Source organism: Lagenorhynchus albirostris, chromosome 11 (genome assembly GCF_949774975.1).
Source record: "Lagenorhynchus albirostris chromosome 11, mLagAlb1.1, whole genome shotgun sequence".
In the NCBI taxonomy this organism is placed as follows: domain Eukaryota; kingdom Metazoa; phylum Chordata; class Mammalia; order Artiodactyla; family Delphinidae; genus Lagenorhynchus; species Lagenorhynchus albirostris.
The window spans coordinates 66,875,081-66,897,977 of NC_083105.1; the positions used below are offsets into that span (position 1 = coordinate 66,875,081).

The window sequence follows — 22,897 nt, forward strand, 5'->3', positions numbered from 1 at the left end:
AACCACAGCAAAGATCATCGTTAATGGTGAAAGACTGAATACTTTCCTCCCAAGATCAACACTGTACTAGAGGTTCTAGTCAGGGCAACTAGACAAGGAAAATAAATTAAAAACCTCTAGATTAGAAAGAAATAAGTAAAACTATTTCTATTCCAGATGATATGATATAGTATATTAAAATCCTAAGGAACCCACCAAAAACTGTTAGAATTAAGAAGCCAGTCCATCAAGGTTATAATACACAAATCAGTATATAAAAAGTAATTGTATTTCTATACAACATGAATGAATAATCTAAAAATAAAATGAAGGAAACAATTTCATTTACAATAGCATCAAAAATAATAAAATACTTAGAATAAATTTGAGAAAAGAAGTGTGAAACGTGTACACTGAAAACTATAAAACATTGATAGAAATTAAAGATGACCTAAATAAATGGAAAGCTATTCTGTGTTTATGGATAAGAAGCCTTAATATTGTTAAGATGGCAGTAGTCCTTAAAGTGACCTACAGATTCAATGCAATTCTGGCTTTTTTGTAGAAATGAACAAGCTGATCCTAAAATTAACATGGAAATGCAAGGTACCCAGAATAATCAAAACAATCTCGAAAAACAAAGTTTCCAATTTCAAAACTTACTAAAAAACTATAGCAATCAATATAATCTGGTACTTGCATAAAGGACAGACATATCGATTGATAGAAACGAATTGATAGTCCATAACAAACTCTTATATTTATGGCCAAATATTTTTTGACAAGGGTGCCAAGATAATCCAATGGGGAGAAAATAATCTTTACAAAATGGTGCTGGGACACCTGAATATATACCTGGCAAGAAAGAAAGTTGAACCTTTACCTTATACCATTTACAAAAATAAACTCATAGACCTAAAACTATAAAACTTTTAGAAGATAAACATTGAGAAAGTCTTCATGACTGTGGATTACAAATGCTTTCTAAGACATGACACCAATAGCACAAACAACAAAAGTAAAAAATCAGGTAAACTGTACTTCATTAAAATTAAAAACTTTTGTGTTTCAAAGGACACCATCAAGAAAGTGAAAAGACAATTCACAGAAGGGGAGAAAATATTTGCAATATAAATATTTGATAAGGGGCTTTTATCCAAAATATATGAAGAACACTTAAAACTAGACAATACAAATGACACAATTAAAATGGGCAAAGAATTTGAACAGATGTTTCTCCAAAGAAGATATACAAATGACAAAGTAAGCACATGAAAAGACCCTCAACATCAGTGGGCATTAGGGAAATACAAATCAAAGCCATAATGACCTACCACTTCATACCAACTAGGGGCTAATATTTATTTATTTGTTTATTTATTTATAACCCAGCAATAACAAGTGTTGATGAGGATGTAGAGAAATCGGAATCCTCATACATAGCTACTGGGAATGTAAAATGGTACAGTCACTTTTAAAAAGATACTTGGCAGTTCCTCAAAATGTTAAATCTACAGTTACCATACATCCCAGCAATTCCATTTTTTGATACATTCTCAAGAGAAATGAAAACATATGTCCACACAAAAACTTGTACATGAATGATCACAGCAGAATTATCCACCATAGCTAAAAAGTGGAAACAACCCAAATGTCGACTGATGGATGGATAAACAATGTTGTTGTGTATCCATATAATGGCATATTATTTGACCACAAAATGGAATGGAGTACTGGTCCATGCTATACCATGGATGCACCGTGAAAACATTATGCTAAGTGAAAGATGACAATCGCAAAACACCACACGCTGCACATACTATACGGTTCCCTTTAGGAAATGTCCAGAATAGGCAAATACGTAGAGACAGAAAGTAGATTAGTAGCTGCCAGGGGCTAAGGGGAAGGGAGGTTAGGGAGTGACTACTAAAGGTACTAAAGGTTCCTTGTGGGGTGATGAAAATGTTCTAAAATTAGATAGTGGTGAGGGTTGTAAAACTCTGTGAATGTACTTAAAACCACTAATTGTACTCTTTCAAAGGGAGCATTTTATGGTATATGAATTATATCTCAATAAAGCTGTTATTTTAAAGTGTGCATAAGCTTTAAACAGGCCTTTTATAGAAGAGGAAATACCTAGAGTATCCTCTGCCTATCCATAGATATTTTCAAAAGCACACAAAATAAATTATATTTTGTAGGGGTACAAGTACATGTGAAAAAGAATATACAGTGTATGCTAAGGAATGAGAAAAATAAAATTTAGTATAGTTGTCATTTCCAAAGTAAGGGGATGCAATTGAGCAAAGCACTTCACGGGTAACAGTTATGTTCTTTTTCTTAAACTGGGTAATGAATCATTACTCCTTACATCTTGAATACATTTTCTATTCTTGTGACTCTACTGAGTATGTAATAAAATTAACTGTAAATACATATATTTTAAGTATTTTAAAACCTTTTAAAAATTAAGTAAATAAAGTCGCAATAGTTTTGAGCACAGGGAGTATATCCTCAAGACTCTATACCCCCCCTCCACACCCTTTTCTGTAAATTAATTTGTGTGAAAGAGTAGGAAACATGTGGTGTGCCTGTTATGGTGATTTTATAAAATAAATTATAATGAGAGCCACCACCATGCAAGAACCGTATAAAAATGCTACTTTTTCACTTTGAAAGTGTATTTTTGAGATACCTTTTTGTGGCTGGAACAATATGCGAAACAATGGAGAAGCCAAGGGCAAATTTAGGCAAAAGATATCAACATTCAGCCTTTGGCCCTAAACTCTTTTCCAGTGAAGAGAGGAGAGTACTTCCAAGACCATCTGCAGCTTTCTAGCTAAGAACCATAACGGGCACAAACACTCAGAATCCTCTGTTAACAGAATGGATAATTATGCCTATACATCAGAGCTTCCATGTAAGCTTCCTGCCTCCAGAGCCAGGCTCATATGCCCTGGGCTAGAAAAATGTGGTCATCGGTTTGTCACTGTTGCCCAGAAATTTTGATCTGGCTGTCACACCTGGATAGAGGCCAGATGAACAAGAGAAAATGCCTGGTTCAGTGTTGCATCCCTTCTGGAGGTTGAGATCACCAAAAGCAAAGGATTAATAATACACTTCAGAACAGTGATGGTGAAATTCAGTGTTCTGGCGCCCATGTATTTCCCTCTAGACAGCGCAGCTGGTATTTTAATTTCAACATCAAGCACAAACTCATTCTTTACTACTTTTTTTCCCCCTAACACTGTTAGGGCTTTCTTTCTTTTTTTTTTTTTAAAGTAAAACAAACAAAAGAAAGTATCATTTACTTGAGTTTTCAAACACGTATTCCTTAATATATGTTAAGAAGTCATTTCTAAAAACATAAAAACACCAATTTTACCAGTTTTGCCATTGAAACCCTGAAGCAATCAGAGCTGCTCCTGGCCCACATCTGTGGGGCTGAGTGAAGCATTCCTCTGGGAGCCAGAAGTTCAAAGTTGATCCTCCCTCCTGACCTCATTTCTTTTTCAAACAAAGGATTGTCTTAAAATACTGGCGTGTTTCCTAACGGTAATATTCCTGTCAGAGGCTGGGCTGCGTTATCTAAGAAAAATTTTCGTCCATTTCACTTAGTTATTATGCTCAGGACAAAAGGGATGTATCATCTAAAGCCGTAAGTGTTCTGCGATGAGTCTTCTTTTACTAAAACAGTCTAAGTCCCTGAAAATAATTTTATGTCTAATCGACTTTTCAGCACGGTAACAAGGAATAGAGAGAGGTTACCTCCATGTACAGTTATTCTGATTAAAATATCCGTAGAGAAAGCAAGCCACTCCCACAACTGCTGCCAGGAGAAGCATCTGAGTGTAATAGCCCAGCCAGGCAAAATAGATTCCAATCTTCTCTCCATAGTATTTCCTGAAGAAAGACAGAAGTTATTTTCAGAAGAGACATATGAACACTCTGCAGCTTTATCCTAATACTAATTTCTGATCCTAAATAAAGGGGGCTTTAGAATTAAACCTCTGACTCAATTCACCCTTAAAAACATATCCATTTTCATAGCAGGCCCCAAATTCTACTGTGAAACAAGAAGTGTTTTACATATCATGGAAGTACTGATCACGAATTAACCTGCTGAAGAGAAGTAAATTAGAATACAGCAAAGGAGGGGAAAATGCTGAATATGGAGCAGATAGAGAATATTATCATCACTCTTTGTCAAGACTGGCAGATTTGATCAATTCCCCCAGATTGTTCTTAACATGCATGAAACAAATGAACACGAACAATTTGCTCAGTTACCTGTTTTTGCTCTATCTCGGGAACTTCCTCGGAGCAAATGTAATGTAAATCACAAATAATAAGAAAATGCTGATAACAATGAACTAGGAGTGGAATGGCTCTCTGACCAAAATACTTATAAAACTCATGAGAATGGGAGAGGGCAGGACGGATGCGACTGAGGAATCTACTGCCCTGTATTCTTTGTGTGTAGCACTTCTATTTTTCCTAAGTTTTAGAAACTCTTCAATGTTTTTAAATTAATCCGGGGTAAATGGAAGAGGCCAGGTGGGCGAGATAAGAAAGGAGGCAGGGCATGAAGCAGGGCCAGATTGTTCCTGAAAGGGAGACAAATACACACAGGCAGAGACAAAGGGCTTAGGGGTGAGGAGAAAGCAATGAGACACTCGTTGAGGCGACTCTTGCTGATACTCTTCCTCAGCGCACTTTTCACTTCTGGCTCAGCAGTGGTTGGTAAAACCTGTAGGTTTACTTGGCTCTGGGGCCTCTATGAGGCTTCTGCCTCAGTGTGGAGCTGGGCTGAGCTCTGCAGGCTTAGCCTGGCGGGGACTCAGCCCTGAGAAACAGCCTGGAGTCCTAGAAGACGTCACACAGGAACATCCCTGGGTTGGACCATCTCTCACAGGGCAGCTGAGAGAAGAGCTCCCTGGTCACAGGCCTCGGTGTGGGTCACGTCCATGGGGGAAAACGAAGGGCTGAGGCCGATGTGGAATCAGGAGGCAGGAGGAACACAGTGTGTCCGTTCTCATGCGACTGGGGCTTTGTGGTCCGGCTCACGGATGACAGGTAAATGGCAGGCTCGGGATGGTGTCTGGGAGAGAAAACCCTGGCAGTGGGTTTGAGATGTCTTGGGCTCTTTGCTGTCAGGCTTTCTGAATATGTTCTTATCAATCATGTGCCCTGGAAATACCACATTTAAAACTGGAAATCATGTTGGGAGTCGCCTGCTCCAACTACCCAATAGTAAAAATATCCTGCTGCATTTGGAGAGCTGGTCAGGCAGTCTTTGCTTGGATATTTACAGTGACAGGGGCTCATTACTTCCGAAGGTACCCCCGTCGCACTGCAGGCAAGAAGGTCAGAAAGAACTTTTTAAATCTTAAACAGAAAGCCTGCCTCCTGGTTCTTGCTGAAAGGCTGGGGAAAATGAGAAGCCCTTCAAATGGGATATTCTCTGATTATTATCTCTCTCTGCCCCAAACATCCCAGTTCTTAACACCAATTTCTAAAACTTCAGCTTTGATTTTTTTAATCAAAGTTATACCTATACATTCATTAAAGAGTCAAACACTTCTATTGACAGAACACTGATTATAAAAAGCAGTCCCCAACAACTTCTCCCATGTCCTGGCCAGAAGCAAGCACTTTCGACTCTTACAGCTGATTCCTGGAGTATTTACCTCCGTCTGTCTAAATAACATAACCTGTAGTGCAGTTTACTGACTTTTCAGTTATATGTATCACCTACTGATGCTCTACTTTGGAAGATGAGGATTAAGCTCTCTCTTTTTTTTTTTTTTTTTTTGTTTGCGGTACGCGGGCCTCTCACTGTCGTGGCCTCTCCCATTGCGGAGCACAGGCTCCGGACGCGCAGGCTCAGCGGCCATGGCTCACGGGCCCAGCCGCTCCGCGGCATGTGGGATCTTCCCGGACCGGGGCACAAACCCGCGTCCCCTGCATCGGCAGGCGGCCTCTCAACCACTGCGCCACCAGGGAAGCCCTAAGCTCTCTTTCAATCCCCGTCTCATCTACACACCCACACCTCCACTCCTCCATCCTCTCGACATAGTTACGATATAATTTTGATTAGAGCAATATCCTTGCTTTATAAATAGTAAGACTCTGTAAAGACTGCTCACAGCTGCATCAAGTCATCTGCTATGCTTACTTTTTCTGTCCTGCCCAATATTTTGTTTTCTCTGGAATTAATAATTGTCTTTCTGGTTCATTGCTTAGTTTTCTGTGTACTTATCAACGATTGAACCCCAGACTTTCCTTTAATGTGTAACTTTCTCACTACTTTCTAACACACGAGGTAGCCTATCAATTTCATGTCCTTGACTCAATCTCTTCAGAGCTCCTGCCACCTGGATTAATGACTTGCTAGTCCTGCCACAGAGCTGTCACCTGGGATCGCCCTGTCCCTCTCTCGGGTTGGGAATCCCCATTTACTGAATCCACGTCTTTTTCTTGGTGGAGTACCTCCTCCATTACTTTGCACGTTTAAATTGTGAAAATTCCTCACACCTAATCAACAGTTTGGCCATAACTGCACTCGGACCGTGAGTTAAAAAAAGCACCTTCCTCAGAAATATGAAATTCTTGCTCTCTTTTCTTGTAGGTGGCAGTGTTGTTGTTGAGAAATTCAGTGCTATTATGAGTCCTGCTCCTTCGTATGAAACCTGTTTTTCTTTCTGGAGGCTCGTAGGATCTTCTGTCTGTCTGCAGTATTTGAGAGGTCGCGTTGCAGTGGCTTGATGGCTCCCTGTTCATTCTCCGGGCTGGGCTCTGACTACTCTGTCCATCCAGAGACTCAGGGCGCTCAGTTCTTCAATACAGTTCTACAGGTACTTGTCATGAAATATTTATCTGATTTCCTCCTTACATTTTCTCTGTCCTTATTTTTAGCATTCCTATTATTTGTTCATTGCACATCCTGGACTGATTTTTAAATTTTTCTCTTTTCCCCCTTTTTCCCGCTGTTCCTTTATATTTTTGCTCTACGTTCTGCACAATTACTTCAACTTCATTTTTTAACACGGCTGTTGGGGTTTTTTCTGTTCTGTTCATTTTTAATTCCTAAGAGCTGCATTTTATTCTCAGAATAATCCTTTCTTTCTTTCTCTTTTTTAAAATAGAATCCTGTCCTTGTACTGTGGATACCACATCTTAGCACTCAGAGAGAGTGCTGAGGGAAACTTTGCTTTTTTTTTCCGGGGCAAAGTCTGTTTCCTCCAGGTTGTTCTTTCTGGTTTGTTTGGTTTGCTGTTTGGGAAAGAGTCCATTTTCCCTCTGCTAACCCCTGGGAACCAGCGATGAAGGTTTAATAGCCTGAGCGCTCAAGGGGTTACTAATGGGAAGCAACAAAGGGAACATGTGGACCAGGGACAGGGAATAGTTAAATGTATTTTAGCAAAAGATACTTAAAATCATGGGGAAATTGTTTTCTTTACAGAATCCCTGCTCCCAAACAAAAACCCATAAAGAATGATTAAAAAGCCATCAAACCTATCACCCTGCCATAGGTTTAACATAAAACAAAAATAATGGAAGGGAACCCTCATAAAAATATCAACTTCAAATATTGACATGTGTACAAACATCCTCTTTCAAAATTTTATTCTACAGGATAACTCGAGTTAATGAGACACAGTGCCTCTTCATAATTCCGATCCAGCTAATTAATGAAGGAAGAAATTAGAGTATGACCAAATGAAATACGCAACATTCATTAATGGCTGCTATCGTCACGAGAGAGACAAATGGACACTATGTACCTTTTGACAGAAGTACAAAACCCACACAAGTATTCTTGCACAAAGTCGAACCTCAATCAGATCAAACTTTTAGATGAGGATCAAATGACTCAACTAAAGCAAATACATAGGACAGAGAAACAAGTCTAACACCACAGGGGAGAATGAAATCAGCCAAATAGAGAATAGAGAAGCCCCTCAACAACTGCAAAGAAAACAAAAAGGAAACAGGAAAATTATAGATTAGAAGCCACTTGAGAGATACATTAGTTGCAACGTCTGGACCTTGTTTGGATCCTGATTACAACCAGAAAACTGTTAAAAAAAAACATATTTTTGTGATAATCAGGAAAACATGAATACTGATTATTTCATGACTTTAAACAAAAGGAGTACTCTGGTTGTATTTAAGAGACCTTGTCATTTTACTAACGAAATGTTACACTATTTGGAATCTTCTTCAAAATGACCCAGTAGGAGGTAGAGATAAACAAGAAATAACAGTGACTAGGAGTTTATAATGTTTGGAGCTGGGAGACAGACATAGTAGGCAGACTTGCTGTACTATTCTCTCTGCTTTTGTATATGTTTGAAATTTCCCTTAATAAAATGTAAAACATAACGAAAATTCTTCAGTGTTTTAAAACTCTCACTTTTAAGGTTAAGAGGCTTTCCCCAAGTTCAGGTGGACGGGCACTGAGATTTCATAGAAAGAACAGGCACCTGGCTCCAGGGCCACCGGGGGCTACCTTGACCCTCCTCTTCTCCTCACCCTCCACGTCCAACCCATAACCATGTCCTGTCAACCTGAATCCCCAAACGCTTCTACACTTGCTCCCACGATCTCTCATCTGGCTCATGCTACTAGCCTCCTACCGGCTCGCCCTGCTTCCTGTGCCCCCTGTAACCCAACCTCTATACTATCTTTGCAAAATGTAAGCGAGATAAAATTACTTGAATGCTTAAAATATTACAACAGCTTCTCACTGCACTTGTCTACACTCCTTTCCATGTTCCTGATACCCTTCTAACCTTGTGCCTCATCTTTCCCTTTCTCCTTAGCAATGGTTTTCACAATTTCCTCAACCTTGCCAAGTGTTTTTGTGCCTCGGGGCCACTGTACCAGCTGCCTCTCTTCCTAGAATGACTTTTTCCAGATCCTCAAAGTACTGGCTCCTTTTCAGTAGACAAATCTCAGCTCACATGCCACCTACTCAAAGATAACTTTCTAGATTCACTTCACTCCACCCCTCCCCATCTTATCACTGTGTTATTTTCTTCATTTCAATCAGAAATCTTGTTCACTTATTTGCTTATTTTTGTTTGTTTAGTTGTTCTTGATCTCTCTCTCTCCAGTAGCCTTGCCTAAACAACATAAGCTTCTGGAAAGTAGCCAACATTGGTGCTTTCAGAACACACATGCTGAACTAGACATTAAATTCATATGCTGACGGAAATGGTACCTAACAGCAGATACAGGAAAGCAGTGAAAATTGGTATCTCATCATAGAATTTAAGCTAAATCTAATATTTACTCCTGTGTAATGAAGAATTTGGTGGGTATTTGGTCCCAGTTCCTTGGAGGTAACCTCAAATGCCTTGCAATTTCCCAAGATAGGAATGACTTTGTTATTCATGGTGGACCCTAGATGGTCTGTGCCAATGAGATGACTCAGGATGGAGACTGGCCATGCCAGAAAGACCAACCATGTGATTGGAGTCACGTGATATCGCAGGACCAACAGGAGAAGAAGGGGCTGGAGACTGAGCCATGTGGGCAATGACTCAATCAATCATGCCTAGGTAATGAAGCCTCAATAAAAACTCTGGGCAACGAAGCTCAGGGCTGCAGGTGAACTCCACTGGTTAGCAGTACTCTTGGACGACTGCCACATTTAGAAGCCACGAGGGGAACCCTGAGCCCTTCTCATTGGAGTGCTCGCTACAACTCACCTGATAAGATCCAAGGGCTGCTTTTTGTACATGCTTCGAGGATGAGCCCATTCCCTGTACAGCAGGTAGCGTTCATTGGGGCAGCTGAGGTCCTCTGACGGACTGCTGAAGTTGCACTGGGAAGCAGAAGCAAACAAATGAGCATCACAATCACCACGTGTTCATGTGTTCTGTTGATTAAATGTGGTACTAACACTTCACAGTCATTTGTAAATAAGGGGTCTTTATTTGCTGGAAGGGATGAAAATACCATGTAATTTTTAGTAATTCTCAACCAGGGGTGATACCTACCCCTGGAGGACCATTTGCGAATGTGGGTGGAAAGGAATGCTTGGTTGTTAGAATCCTGGGGACCGCCACCGGTATTTGGTGAGAGCCCTGAAGATGCTTAATGCCCTGTAAATGGGCCAGTCCTAAACAATGAAAAACTGGGCTGCTTAAGGGCCCAAACTGCTACACTGGAGGAAGACCCGAGAGTCCAGCCCCTTCTTGGACACCTGGGGAAACCAGGGCCTTGGCTGGTTAGTGGCAGGGCCAATTCTAAAGCCCAGGCGTTTTGCCCCACAGTTCAGCAGTTATTCTGTGACCACACAGAGAATGTAAACGACAAAAAAGCCTGACATGATGTTACACATTTAGCTTGTTCAAGAAACCAAACTTCCTGCTTCTGCTTAAATTCAACCCGACTCACTTTCCTTCCACCTGTACTAGAACCAGAAACACCTGCTCCACCACTTTCTAGTTGGATGACCTTGTGAGAGTCATTTAGCCTCTCCATTCATCAATTTCCTCATCAATAAAATGGGGATCATAATAACAGCCACCTCATAGAGCTATTAAGAGGATCAATTAATCCATGTCAATGTTACAATACTCCCTGGCATATAATAAGTACTATATATCTGTCAGCTATTTTCATAATTACTGACAGATGTTATTATCAAACAGAAAAGTATTAGTATTAAAGCCTTAACATGGGTCCTGACCTCCTCTTACTTCCTTTCCAAACACCACACAAGATCATTCCTTAGCCTGGACATGGGACTAGTGCAGTTACAAGAGGATTTAGGGGAAAAGAACTGGGGTAGATGTCAACTGAATATTACAGAACCTTGGCATCCCATATTAATAATCATGATGGCCATTTGCAAGTGTCCCCAAAGTTCATGTCATGCTCTCATTGTTAATTTTGCTCGGGCACAAATATAAAGCATATGGACTGTAGGGCTGGACTGCTGTGTTGGGTGTCTTAGCCAGGAAGCTCAGCTTCTGCTTCTCCACCTGGCTCCCTGTTCTCCATTTATGCATGTGTATGAAGAAGCTATTTATTGTCCTAGTTTTATTATCTTATACAGTACATTTCAATATTGTCTTTATCTACAAATACATGAAATTACACAGTAGCAATGATCAGTCTCAGTCTTTGCTTTCTTTGGTCTTAGAGATTCAGATAAATTGACAGCGAATGTAACAGAGTAACAGTGCAATATAATATAGTATTTTATTTCAACGACAGAATTTATTTTAAAAGCTTAGATATAATATCCTTGCATTTATGGAATCATTAAGGGTCTAAAGCAGTCACATTTTAAAATTTTCATTTCATGAGTGATGTTACCAGCTAGAGAAGTGCTCCTGAATTTGAGGAGTTGCTGTCATCTCAGTACATAGTCCTTAAAAAATGTCAACACTCTGCTGTATCGCCATCGTGACAAGAACCCTGACAAGACGCTTGTTTAAAAGCCCTGTGATATTCCAGGGCACAGTTTGAAAATGGTATTTCAGAGGGGAAAAAGCCTGTATTACAGAAAATGACAAATGAAATGGTCTAACATGTATTTTTCTTACAAAGAACCAATACTTTTCTGGTTGATAATAATATCTGTCAGTAATTATGAAAATAGCTGACAGATAAACAGTACTTATTATATGCCAGGAACTGTTCTAACATTGACATGGATTAATTGACCCTCATAACCAGGGGTATCCAACCCCTGAGCCACGGACTGGTATCAGTCCATGGCCTGTTAGGAACCGGGCTGCACAGCAGGAGGTGAATGGCTGGCAGGTGAGCGAGCCAAGCTTCATCTGTATTTACAGCCACTCCCCATTGCTCGCATTACCGCCTGAGCTCCACCTCCTGTCAGATCAGCGGCGGCATTAGATTCTCTTAGGAGCTCGAACCCTACCGTGAACTGCGCATGCGAGGGATCTAGGTTGCGCGCTCCTTACGAGAATCTAATGCCTGATGATCTAAGGTGGAGCTGAGGCGGAGATACTAGCGCTGGGGACCGGCTGCAAATACAGATTATCATTAGCAGAGAGGTTTGACTGCACAGAGACCATAATAAATCAATTGCTTGCAGACTCACAAAACCCTATTAGTGAGTGGCAAGTGAAAACAAGCTCAGGGCTCCCACTGATTCTGCATTATGGTGAGTTGTATAACTATTTTATTATGTATCACAATGTAATAATAATAGAAATAAAGTGCACAGTAAATGTAATGCCCTTGAATCATCCCTAAACCATCCCCGCCCCCCCATGCGTGTAAATATTGTCTTCCATGAAACCGGTCCCTGGTGCCAAAAAGGTTGGGGACCGCTACTCATAACAACTCTACGAGGTAGGTACCATTATTACCCCCATTTTATTGTTGAGGAAATTGACGAACAGAGAGGCTAAATGACTTTCACAAGATCATCCAGCTAGGACGTGGCACAGCAGGTAGTTCAGCCTGAGTGTATGCTCTTAACTGCTAATCTACACACTCCACACATTAACTATGGGTAAGCTACTGTTCATTCCTTTCTTTGTTCATTCATTCATTCATTGCCTCATTCATTCACTCATTTAAACTGAGGGGCTTCCCTGTGCCTGGGATTCAGCATTAAACAATACAACATGGTTCCTACCCTAAATGAGCTTGTAGTCTTGCAATACGTTGTCTTCATTTTACCAAGGAAGTAACAAGGTCAAGAAGTTAGCCCTTCCCTACTAACACTGGAGTACACATTAGATATTTTATTTCATTTTTGCTGTTTGACTTACATCATGGAGAGGGAAAGCTGCCTTGTAGATCCCAGAGCTTACGAGTTTGTTAATCCCAAACTTTTTAACGTTGTCCCTTACTTGATACTTGATCCGAGAAAGAATGAAGTGAACCTAAAAAGATTCCAAAATAGAGTGGGCGTTTTATACAGTGTAACTAACCAATCACTGTTTACTATCCTAACAGGAATCTGTAGGCGTATTTCTTTTCTTTTCTTTCTTTTTTTTGGGGCAGCTTTTAGAAACCAAACCAAAGCAGCCAAACTAAACCACTAATCATCCAACAGCAGGTTCTAAATCACCCAACAGCAGCAGCTAAATTGGGTTTAGACTTACAATGCGGCTTCTGGTGGCTGGATTGAAGAATGTATCTCTATCTTGAATGTAAAAGTCATTCATGCGGTTCTTCTCAAATGGGGCAGTGAAAAACTCTTGCTCTGGCTTGATGATACTTTCATCCACTTGGAGGACTTTGGTAAACCAATTGAAATTATCGAAGGCTGAGGACCGGGTTTTCAGATCATTGGGTTTCAGAGGCAATTTGATGTGCATTATCTCAGCATAGGTACATAGCACTTCCCATGGAGCATGTACTTTTACAAATACAAGCTTGTCATCCAAAAGCTATATTGGAAGAATGAAAACACAAACCAGAAAACCAAACCAACTATTTTCACAGTTTTAAAACACAGATTTCTTTTTATGTTGCATAGTTCTTTCATAAAATTACCAATATTTTAGATGAAAAAAAGCAAACGTGTTAATTTTTAGTCCAAACTAGTTAAGTAATCATCCCTAAACCATCCCTAGTCACTGCAGTGTTATTGTAGTAACAATTTTTTAAATTTCTTAAACCTAGAAGACTATTTATTATATATCTGTTCAATGTCATGTTACATGGCCATTAAAAAGAATTTAAAAGAATTATTTTTATTGATATAGAAATGCATTTACTATATAATAAAGGGAAAAAAGCAAATTTAAAAATTGTGAAATAATAATTTTCCTTTCTGGAAGGGAAAAAAATATATACATCTGAGCAAAAAAATGTTTAGAAGAACTGTAAGATTATTTATGGATAATTAAGGTACAGATTCCACTATTCCTACATTTTCTATTTTTTTTTTTTTTTGGTGAACTACTGTTTGTATAATGAAAAAAATCTTCAGAAAGGTTCTTGAATAAATACATTTATATGGATTTACTATTACATTCTTTGGCTATTAAAAAAGATCTGCTGGCTTTTATGAGAAACAAATGTATATTCTATAATGCAGATTTTGATCAACTCCCTTCCCAGCTGACAGCTAAGGTACGGCTGGGGTTACACGTTTCGAATGCCATCCCAGCATCCCGAGTGACATGGGGGTTCCCAGCAGCAAGGGGCAGCCAGCGGCTGGGAAGGGTCTGACACTTACCGATCTGGTTGCTTCTAGCTGCAGGCCGTCACAGATGAGGTTAGATTCATATGCTCGTCTTTTCCTCTGTCAAAAGGAATTGGAAAATACGTTAGGCCTTCAGTTTTACCAAGGGAACAAAAAGTTGTTTGTTTGTTTGTTTTATAAAAAAATAAACAACAGACCCATCTGAACCCGATGAAGAGACACACTTGCTCAAAAGAGCACAGAAGCAGTGAAGGTGTTCTGGCTATTGGTGACTGTGGGTTAGGATTCCTCAGATGGAATGCTGTGGAGAATAACTGGATTCTCTCGGCACTCTGGAAGACCCTTGGTTGTCCCTGTGAGTTTATGGCCATTTGAGGTGCATAAAAGTCTCTGGCTTTGGCACAATTCCAAGGACCTTTTTTGGCGAATGAGAGGTTTTGCACACAAATAGAGTTTTTGGAGTCCCATTCACTGATGTCATTTACCAGAGTTACAGTCCAGATCTGACAGTGTATGTTATTAAAATTATGTTTCTATACCAGACATTCAAACAGTTCAGTTTTGGATGTGTATATTTCATCTTTGCATGCCTTGACCAAATTCAATTTTAAAAATACAGACAATTTCGGCAAAATGCAAATAAATTTTTCTCTCTGCAAGAATGAAATGTTTCTGAAGCTATACAAAACACCTAAATCTACACAACTAATTAATTGATAATATATCTGTCCATATTGCACGACCATTTAAAAAGATACAGGATACACCTTATTTATTGATATTAAGTTCTATCTGGCTAGGCTTTTGCTAAGCTGTGTGCTAACTTGTAAGGGAAGCATGTAAAGGTAGAGACTCATTTGACCTTTGAAAAGAATGCTTTTGATGATGAAGGAGTTATGCTGCTTTATGAAAAGAAGAAAATGAGTGGACATAGAGCTTAACCACACAGGGTCTGAAACCAGCCTGCCTGGGTTCAAATGTGATGCCATTACCTATTAGTTCTTTGACCCTTGGCAGGAAACCTAAACTCCCTTGCCTCACTTTCCTCATCTGTAGAATGGAGAAAACTTCACTGGCTTCCTTCTGAGGTTCTCATGAGGATTATATGATTTAAACCACATCAACTAGAATTTCCATCTTTAATAATCACAAGAGGTGAATTGGACCAATTCTCCCACTGAAGACAACTGAAAAAGCTGCATTAATTTCGGTTTTTAACTTCAGCGTTCAACAAGATAGAGAAGAATTACTGGGTCATTGTCTAGGTAATCCAGTGGGTCAGACAGTCAGGGCACTCTGCCCAGGGAGCAACACTCAAGATTTGCCAACTGTGAATGGGCAGAGGGGGTGCTGAGCTGCTGTGCTACAGACAGTGCCTAGAACATGAAAAGCACCTAATAAATGTAAAGTAGGTGCTTATGTAAAAGGTCAAAGGTGAAAAAATACACCTAGCATTTGACTAAATGTGAGTCCCAGTGGAATCCCTAACATATTTTGTGGAAGTATTAGAAACAGAATATTGCTTTATTTTCACATGTTTAATGAATAGTTACATAGTATTTACTGTGCCAGACACTGTTCTAAGAGCTTTACAAATATAACACGCTTATTTGTTACAACTTGAGCACAGAAGAGTCACTTAGAGAAAAACCAGCAAGTGCTATAAATGAACAAGCCGAACTTGCCTAGAAAAGCCCAGTGAGATGAGAGCCAGGGCGCCTGGAGGTGCCACTTTCCCATTCTGTTCCCAGCAGGTGGCCGTCCACTCTGCCAGTCTCCCATCCCCCATCTCTGCAATCCACCCTGCTATGTTTCTCAGCCCTCTCCACCCCACCTCCACCATATCCCCAACGTCAAATGGGAAGCTGGTTCAGACCCACCTTGCTTTGTACCCAAGCAGTATTTCTTCACCTTAGACCCAAATCCTTATATTGTGATTCCTGCATGGCAGCCCAGTCCTTGTTCCTGATGGCTTCTTCCTTTACTACTGTGTAAAAGCTTTTCTGATCCTTCAAACAACGCCTGACAAAGTGCTTGGCACGAGTATATGCCCAATATGTGTTTGTTGAAAGAATATACTCAACAAACACGTATTAATTTGTTCTACAAACATTTCCTGGGAGTATCCTTCAAAGTGCTGAAGATTCAAAGAAGAATTTGAAAGTCCGCTGTAGGGGAACTACAGAGAAACTCAGCGTTCAGTGACCTAGAATTTCCCCAACACAGAAGGACTGGAACACGCATTCATGGGTCTACGGCACTGTAATGGACATCTGTCATTCTTTTTGGCCACTCAACATTTTAACTCCCAGCACAGCCCACGTCCCCTACAGCAGATAAAAACAGAAACACTCCCGTTCTTTGTCTCCTATGAAGTTCAGCTACTGGTACATGAGCTAGGCGCTATTAATCAGACCACCCACTCTAGACTCTGAGTCAGAAGCTAGAGATGCAAAGAAGTCAGGCCACGCAGAACCCGTTCTGGGGTAGCTGGGAGAGCGGATATCTGTTCCAGAGACAGCAGTGACAGAGGTTTTGGCAGGAGCTTTGGGGGAGCACTGCTGGTCAGTGGCGCCAGAAGCAGCTCTGGGCCCCGGGGAGCAACCACGCTTTCTCCCAGACCAGCTGTGTAGTGGGATTTGGGGCATTGCCTCTGGCAGCCTCGTCTCCAGGCTTGTTTGTCCAAGCCTTCCAATGAACCTGTGAGCCCCCTAACATTCTTCTGATAAACTCTTTGTCTGCTTAAATTAGAGCTCATTTCTGTTGCCAGTAAGAATCCTAAAGGAGTAACCACGAACCAGGGAACACTTGTTAGCCTAAAACCGAAATCACTGTGCAGTGGAGGGAGGGGTGTTCTGTGTAGACCGGACACTCTGACTTCCTCTCTTTCCAGGGAGATGACTCAGCCTGAGGCTGTACAAGGGGCAACCCAGATCATCTCACTAGCAGGTCATAAGCAGAATCCAACTGTCTTCTGTATCCTCTAGGAGTCAGGAATAATTTCAGTTAGGACGTGAAGGCTCAGACCCAAGGATTTTAGCTCTTATGAACAAACGTCCTCCTTCTAGTTAGAAGACTAGGAGAATCATTCAAAAGAGGGGCTTCTCCTGTGGCTTAATGGGTGTGTGAACAATGAAGTGCTGGTAGCGAGAAACCACAAAACTGTGTTAACTGGCTTTACTGGAATTCCACGGTTCCCATCACAGGCCGCCACGAGGCACAGCCGTCTTCTTCCTTGCCCCCCTCCTCCACTGGGGAGCGGTTCCAAACTTTGAGGGTGCTCGTCGCATTCCACACCTCACTCCCAAACTCCGCAAGTGCCGTCGCCTCCTTCCTCAGACAAATGCAGCCGCTCACGCAAAGTCTTGCACATGCCTTTCTCTCTACCTCTCATAGGTACACACCATCTCTCTTCCAGTGTCAGGAGATTACTCCCTTTTCCTATCCTTCCTGAGCTTGCTTCGGCAATATCTTTTCTTCTCTTCAGTCCTTTATCCTCATTGCTCTTAGCCAACAAACACCTTAAATGTTCCATCTTTAAGAATATGGAATCCTGTCTCAGTCCTGGCTGCTCTTCAGTTACCGTTGCCGCCCCCAGAGATGCCTGTCTTTTGATCTCGATATCCTTGGCACTTAGAATGGGCCTAAAGTAGAATAAACAGGCAATAAATGTCTGGTGAAAGAATGAGTAAGTTGAGTGGATGGTGGGTGGGTGGTTGCCTGTTATGTGGGGACTGACTGAAGAATACAGATCACTGCAGTGCAGCAACTGGGCTCCTCTTCCCTGAGGGACCCCCCACCCCCAAGTGCTCCATGAACTTTTACTTACGGGCATTATAGGACATGACAGAGAAGGACAGATACAGTTTAATTCTGGAATGTGCTAGCACCAGATAGCTCTGGGGCATCCAGAACAGGAAGAGGCTTCCTGACCCCTAGGAGTCTGAATTATGAGATGACAAAGGGGGGCCAGTTCAGAGAACCTGGAAGGAACCGGCCCCGTGAGAGGTCAGTTCTGTCATCACACATACCAAACACAAACTACTCCTGTCTCGGCTGTATCAGCTGCATCAACCATGACCGTGACAAGCCACATAGTGTGAGTTAGACATAGTTCCTCCTCTGTGGGATTTCTAGTTGAGGTCATGACTCCTTATCACCTTCACAGGACTCTATCCTCTCGATTTTAGTCTACCAGTTGCCCCTTAGCTCTTGTAGTACTGGTCTTCCTTTTACGCCTGGGCATAATGGTTAAGATTCCGAGCGCAAATTCAAATCCTGGTTCTGCCATTTGCTAGCTCTGTGATGTTGGGCAAATAAACTCTGCAGGTATCAGTGGCTTCATCTCAAAGGTGGTAAAGGAAATAGCTTCATCTTGAGGTTTTTTTTTTTTTTTTAAGGATTAAATGTGATCATGGGTATAAAGTCCTCAGCATGAGGCTTGACACACAAGCTCCGTAGACATGTCAGCCAACATTACCTTCTTTCTCTGCTTTCAAATACGCTCAACCTCCTTTATTCCTTAAAAAAAAAAAAAAAAAATCCTCTCTACCTTGTAAGCCTTAGAGGCTCACCTCTTTTAATATCAAACATCAGAACAAAAATAAGCAACCCCAATCACTTGGCTTCCACAATGTGCACCCAGTGACATCTTAATCCCTCTAATGGGATACCAATGACACCATTTTACCAGAACTCCAGGAAATGGATCTTAAATATGAGTCATTTAGCCCTCCCTCTTCTTGACTCTTTATACCACTACATTGTCCTGGTCCTCAGACTACTTTCTTTGATATCTGATGGATGTATATCCTTTTCATTCTCTGAAGAAAGAATTAATATTGTTAAAATGGTCATATTACTCAAAGCAATCTACGGACTTAAGGCAATCCCTATCAAAATATCCATGACATTTTTCACAGAACTAGAACAAATAATCCTGAAATTTATATGGAACCACAAAAGACCCAGAATTGCCAAAGCAATCCTGAGAAAAAAGAATGAAGCTGGAGGTATAACCCTTCCAGACTTCAGACTATGCTACAAAGCTACAGTAATTAACACAACAAGGTATTGGCTCAGAAAAAGACACACAGATCAATGGAACAGAATAGAGAACCCAGAAATAAACCCATGAACTTATGGTCAATTAATCTATGACAAAGAAGGCAAGAATATACAATGGAGAAGACAGTGTCTTCAACAACTGGTGCTGGGAAAGCTGGACAGCTACAGGTAAAACAATGAAATTAGAACATCCCCTCATACCATACACAAAAATAAACTCAAAATGGTTTAAAGACCTAAATATAAGATATGACACCAAACTCCTATAAGTGAATATAGGCAAAACATTTTTGGACATAAATCACAGCAATATCTTCTTAGATCAGTCTCCCAAGGCAAAAGAAATGAAAGCAAAAATAAACAAATAGGACCCAATCAAACTTAAAAGCTTTTGTACAGCAAATGACACATCAGTGAAAGGAGAAGACAACCTATGGAATGGGAGGAAATATTTGCAAACAATGAGACAAACAAGGGGCTAATATCCAAAATATATAAACAGCTCATACAACTCAATATCAAAAAAAGAAAAAAACAAACAACCTGATTTAAAAATGGGCAGAAGACCTGAACAGACACTTTTGCAAAGAAGATATACAGATGGCTAACAGGCACATGAAAAGATGCTCAACATCACTAATTATTAGAGAAATGCAAATCAAAATCACAATGAGATATTATCTCACACCTGTCAGAATGGCTATCATTAAAAAGTCAACAAATAACAAATGCTGGCAAGGATGTGGAGAAAAGGAAACCCTTGTACACTGCTGGTAGGAATGTAAATTGGTGCAGCCACTAGGGAAGCCAATATGGAGTTTCCTCAAAAAACTAAAAATACAACTGCTATATTATCCAGCAATTCCACTCCTGGGTATATACTGGGAAAAAACAAAAACTCTGAAAAGATTCACGCACCCCAGTGTTCACAGCAGCACTGTTTATAATAGCCAAGACATGGAAGCAACCCAACGACTGGCTTAAAGAAGACGTGATACATACACAGACGCGTGCACACACACACGATGGAATATTACTCAGCCATAAAAAGAATGAAATACTGCCATCTGCAGCAACATGGATGGACAATAATCTCAGCAACAGAGATTATTAGATTTAGTGAAATAAGATACACAGAGAAAGACAAGTACTATATGATAGCATTTATATGTGGAATCTAAAATATAATACAAATGAATGTATATACAGAAACAGATTATTTTTTTCAAATTGTTGGATATTTAGGTTGTTTCTAATTTTTCACAATTATGAAGGTGCATGTAATTTTAATTTCTTTAATACGTACTGCTGTACTGCCACAGAGAAAAGTTGTACTAATTTATCCTATTTTAGTTCTTACTTGGTTCTTTACAAAGAACTCCTGCGAAATTTACCTGATATCTCTCAATAACTGGTAGACCTTGGAGTTGGTTTATAATGCCCTCTATTTTACCACTAACTATAAATACTTAAATAGTTGAATCAAGGATAGAACACTTTTATTTGCTTAAACATGTTAATATATCACCTTGGTGTAACTATGATAAGACAGTTCTTGTTATTTCCCTTTGGCATGGCAATTCATAAAGAACTAGTGGAATATTTTAAAAATTGATCAAAAAATTTTCTTGGTTTGTCAGGTAGCTAAAGTAAATTAGCATATGTGCTATATTTGTCAAACAGGTACATATCAGGAGAAGACTGCTTACTTAAGAAAAGATTGCTTAAATTTAATATGAAATCATCAGCTTTACTGCTCTGTAGAATTTACACTTGGATAAGTCACAGTGTTTTCTTTTTTTTTAATGGATCTTTATTGGAGTATAATTACTTCACAATACTGTGTTAATTTCTTTTGTACAACAAAGTGAATCAGCCATATGCATACATATATCCCCATATCCCCACCCTCTTGAGCCTCCCTACCATCCTCCCTATCCCACCCCCTAGGTCATCACAAAGCACAGAGCTGATCTCCCTGGGCTACGCTGCTGCTTCGCACTAGCTGTTTTACATTCGGTAGTGTATATATGTCAGTGCTACTCTCCCACTTTGTCCCAGCTTCCCCGCCCCCTCCATGTCCCCAGGTCCGTTCTCTACATCTGCGTCTTTATTTCTGCCCTGCCACTAGGTTCATCAGTACCATTTTTCTTTTTAGATTCCATATATATGCATTAGCATACGGTATTTATTTTCTCTTTCTGACTTACTTCACTCTGTATGACAGACTCTAGGTCCATCGACCTCACTACAAATAACTCAATTTCATTTCTTTTTATGGCTGAGTAATAGTCCATTGTATATATGTGCCACATCTTTACCCATTCATCTGTCAATGGACACTTAGGTTGCTTCCATGTCCTGGCTATTGTAAACAGTGCTGCGATGAACATTGTGGTACATGTCTCTTTTTGAATTATGGTTTTCTCAGGGTATATGCCCAGTAGTGGGATTGCTGGGTCATATGGTAGTTCTATTTGTAGTTTTTTAAGGAACCTCCATACTGTTCTCCATAGTGGTTGTATCAATTTACATTCCCACCAACACTGCAAGAGGGTTCCCTTTTCTCCACACCCTCTCCAGCATTTATTGTTTGTGGATTTTTTTGATGATGGCCATTCTGACTGGTGTGAGGTGATACCTCATTGTGGTTTTGATTTGCATTTCTCTAACGATTAGTGATGCTGAGCTTTTCATGTGCCTCTTGGCCATCTGTATGTCTTCTTTGGTGAAATGTCTATTTAGGTTTTCCACCCATTTTTTAATTGAATTGTTTGTTTTTTTGATACTGAGCTCCATGAGCTGTTTGTATATTTTGGAGATTAATCCTTTGTCCATTGTTTCATCTGCAAATATTTTCTCCCATTCTGAGGATTGTCTTTTCGTCTTGTTTATGGTTTCCTTTGCTGTGCAAAAGCTTTGAAGTTTAATTAGGTTCCATTCGTTTATTTTTGTTTTTATTTCCATTACTCTCGGAGATAGGTCAAAAAAGATCTTGCTGTGGTTTATGTCAAAAAGTATAACAGTGTTCTTGACATTTAAAAAAATTAGGGTAGAGCTGTCTTCCATGTTAAAAATGAAAGAAAATTAATATTGCATACTGCCTGACATAGCCATTGCTCAATAAATATTTGTTGAATATCTGAGGCCACACAATTTTTAGCTAAAAATTATCTATGTGCCTTATTGGAACCCTTACATGTAAGAACCTAAACCTATGTTTATAGTCTATGATGTGTATTTGGCAGCACAAAATGACTAAACCAGACTCACTGGTTCTGAGAAAAGCCCAGCCACATACTAGATGGTGCTGTAAGTTCCTCTATCTCTAGGGGAGCAAATTCACTGGGACTGTAACCTGGATCTTTTTTTTTTTTTTAACCTACTTCTAGCAAATCCAAAGTGACTGTAATCATTGAGGACTTATGGACATCACAAAAAGATGCATATGATTCTACTATTGTCAGTGGAGAATGGTCCTGGGGGTTTTAAGTAGAGAAGGACAAGAGCACTTATCCCACCCCAGAAACTGGAATTTTATTCATACCTCTTTGGGGAGGTTAATAAAGCTGTCAGAGAAATAAAGAATAAAGCAATCAAAATCACAAAGGACAGACTGGCATAATTAAGGCAGCTTTCTGTCCCCTAAGCACCTGAGATTACACATCTCATTCGGCTTGATAAAGTCATTGTTGG

General features: G+C 40.1%; 1 protein-coding gene across 3 annotated transcripts in view; it reads right to left on the reverse strand.

Annotated features, from left to right (window-relative positions):
* Positions 1-22,897, reverse strand: part of ANO6 (anoctamin 6) — a 202,520-nt gene that overhangs the window by 60,602 nt on the left and 119,021 nt on the right. For all 3 annotated transcript variants that reach the window (XM_060166466.1, XM_060166465.1, XM_060166468.1), the window contains 5 exons: positions 14,168-14,233; positions 13,086-13,373; positions 12,750-12,863; positions 9,699-9,814; positions 3,748-3,882 (listed from right to left, as the gene is read on the reverse strand). In XM_060166466.1, coding sequence (XP_060022449.1) covers positions 3,748-3,882; positions 9,699-9,814; positions 12,750-12,863; positions 13,086-13,373; positions 14,168-14,233 — 719 coding nt within the window. The remainder of the gene's footprint in view (positions 1-3,747; positions 3,883-9,698; positions 9,815-12,749; positions 12,864-13,085; positions 13,374-14,167; positions 14,234-22,897) is intronic.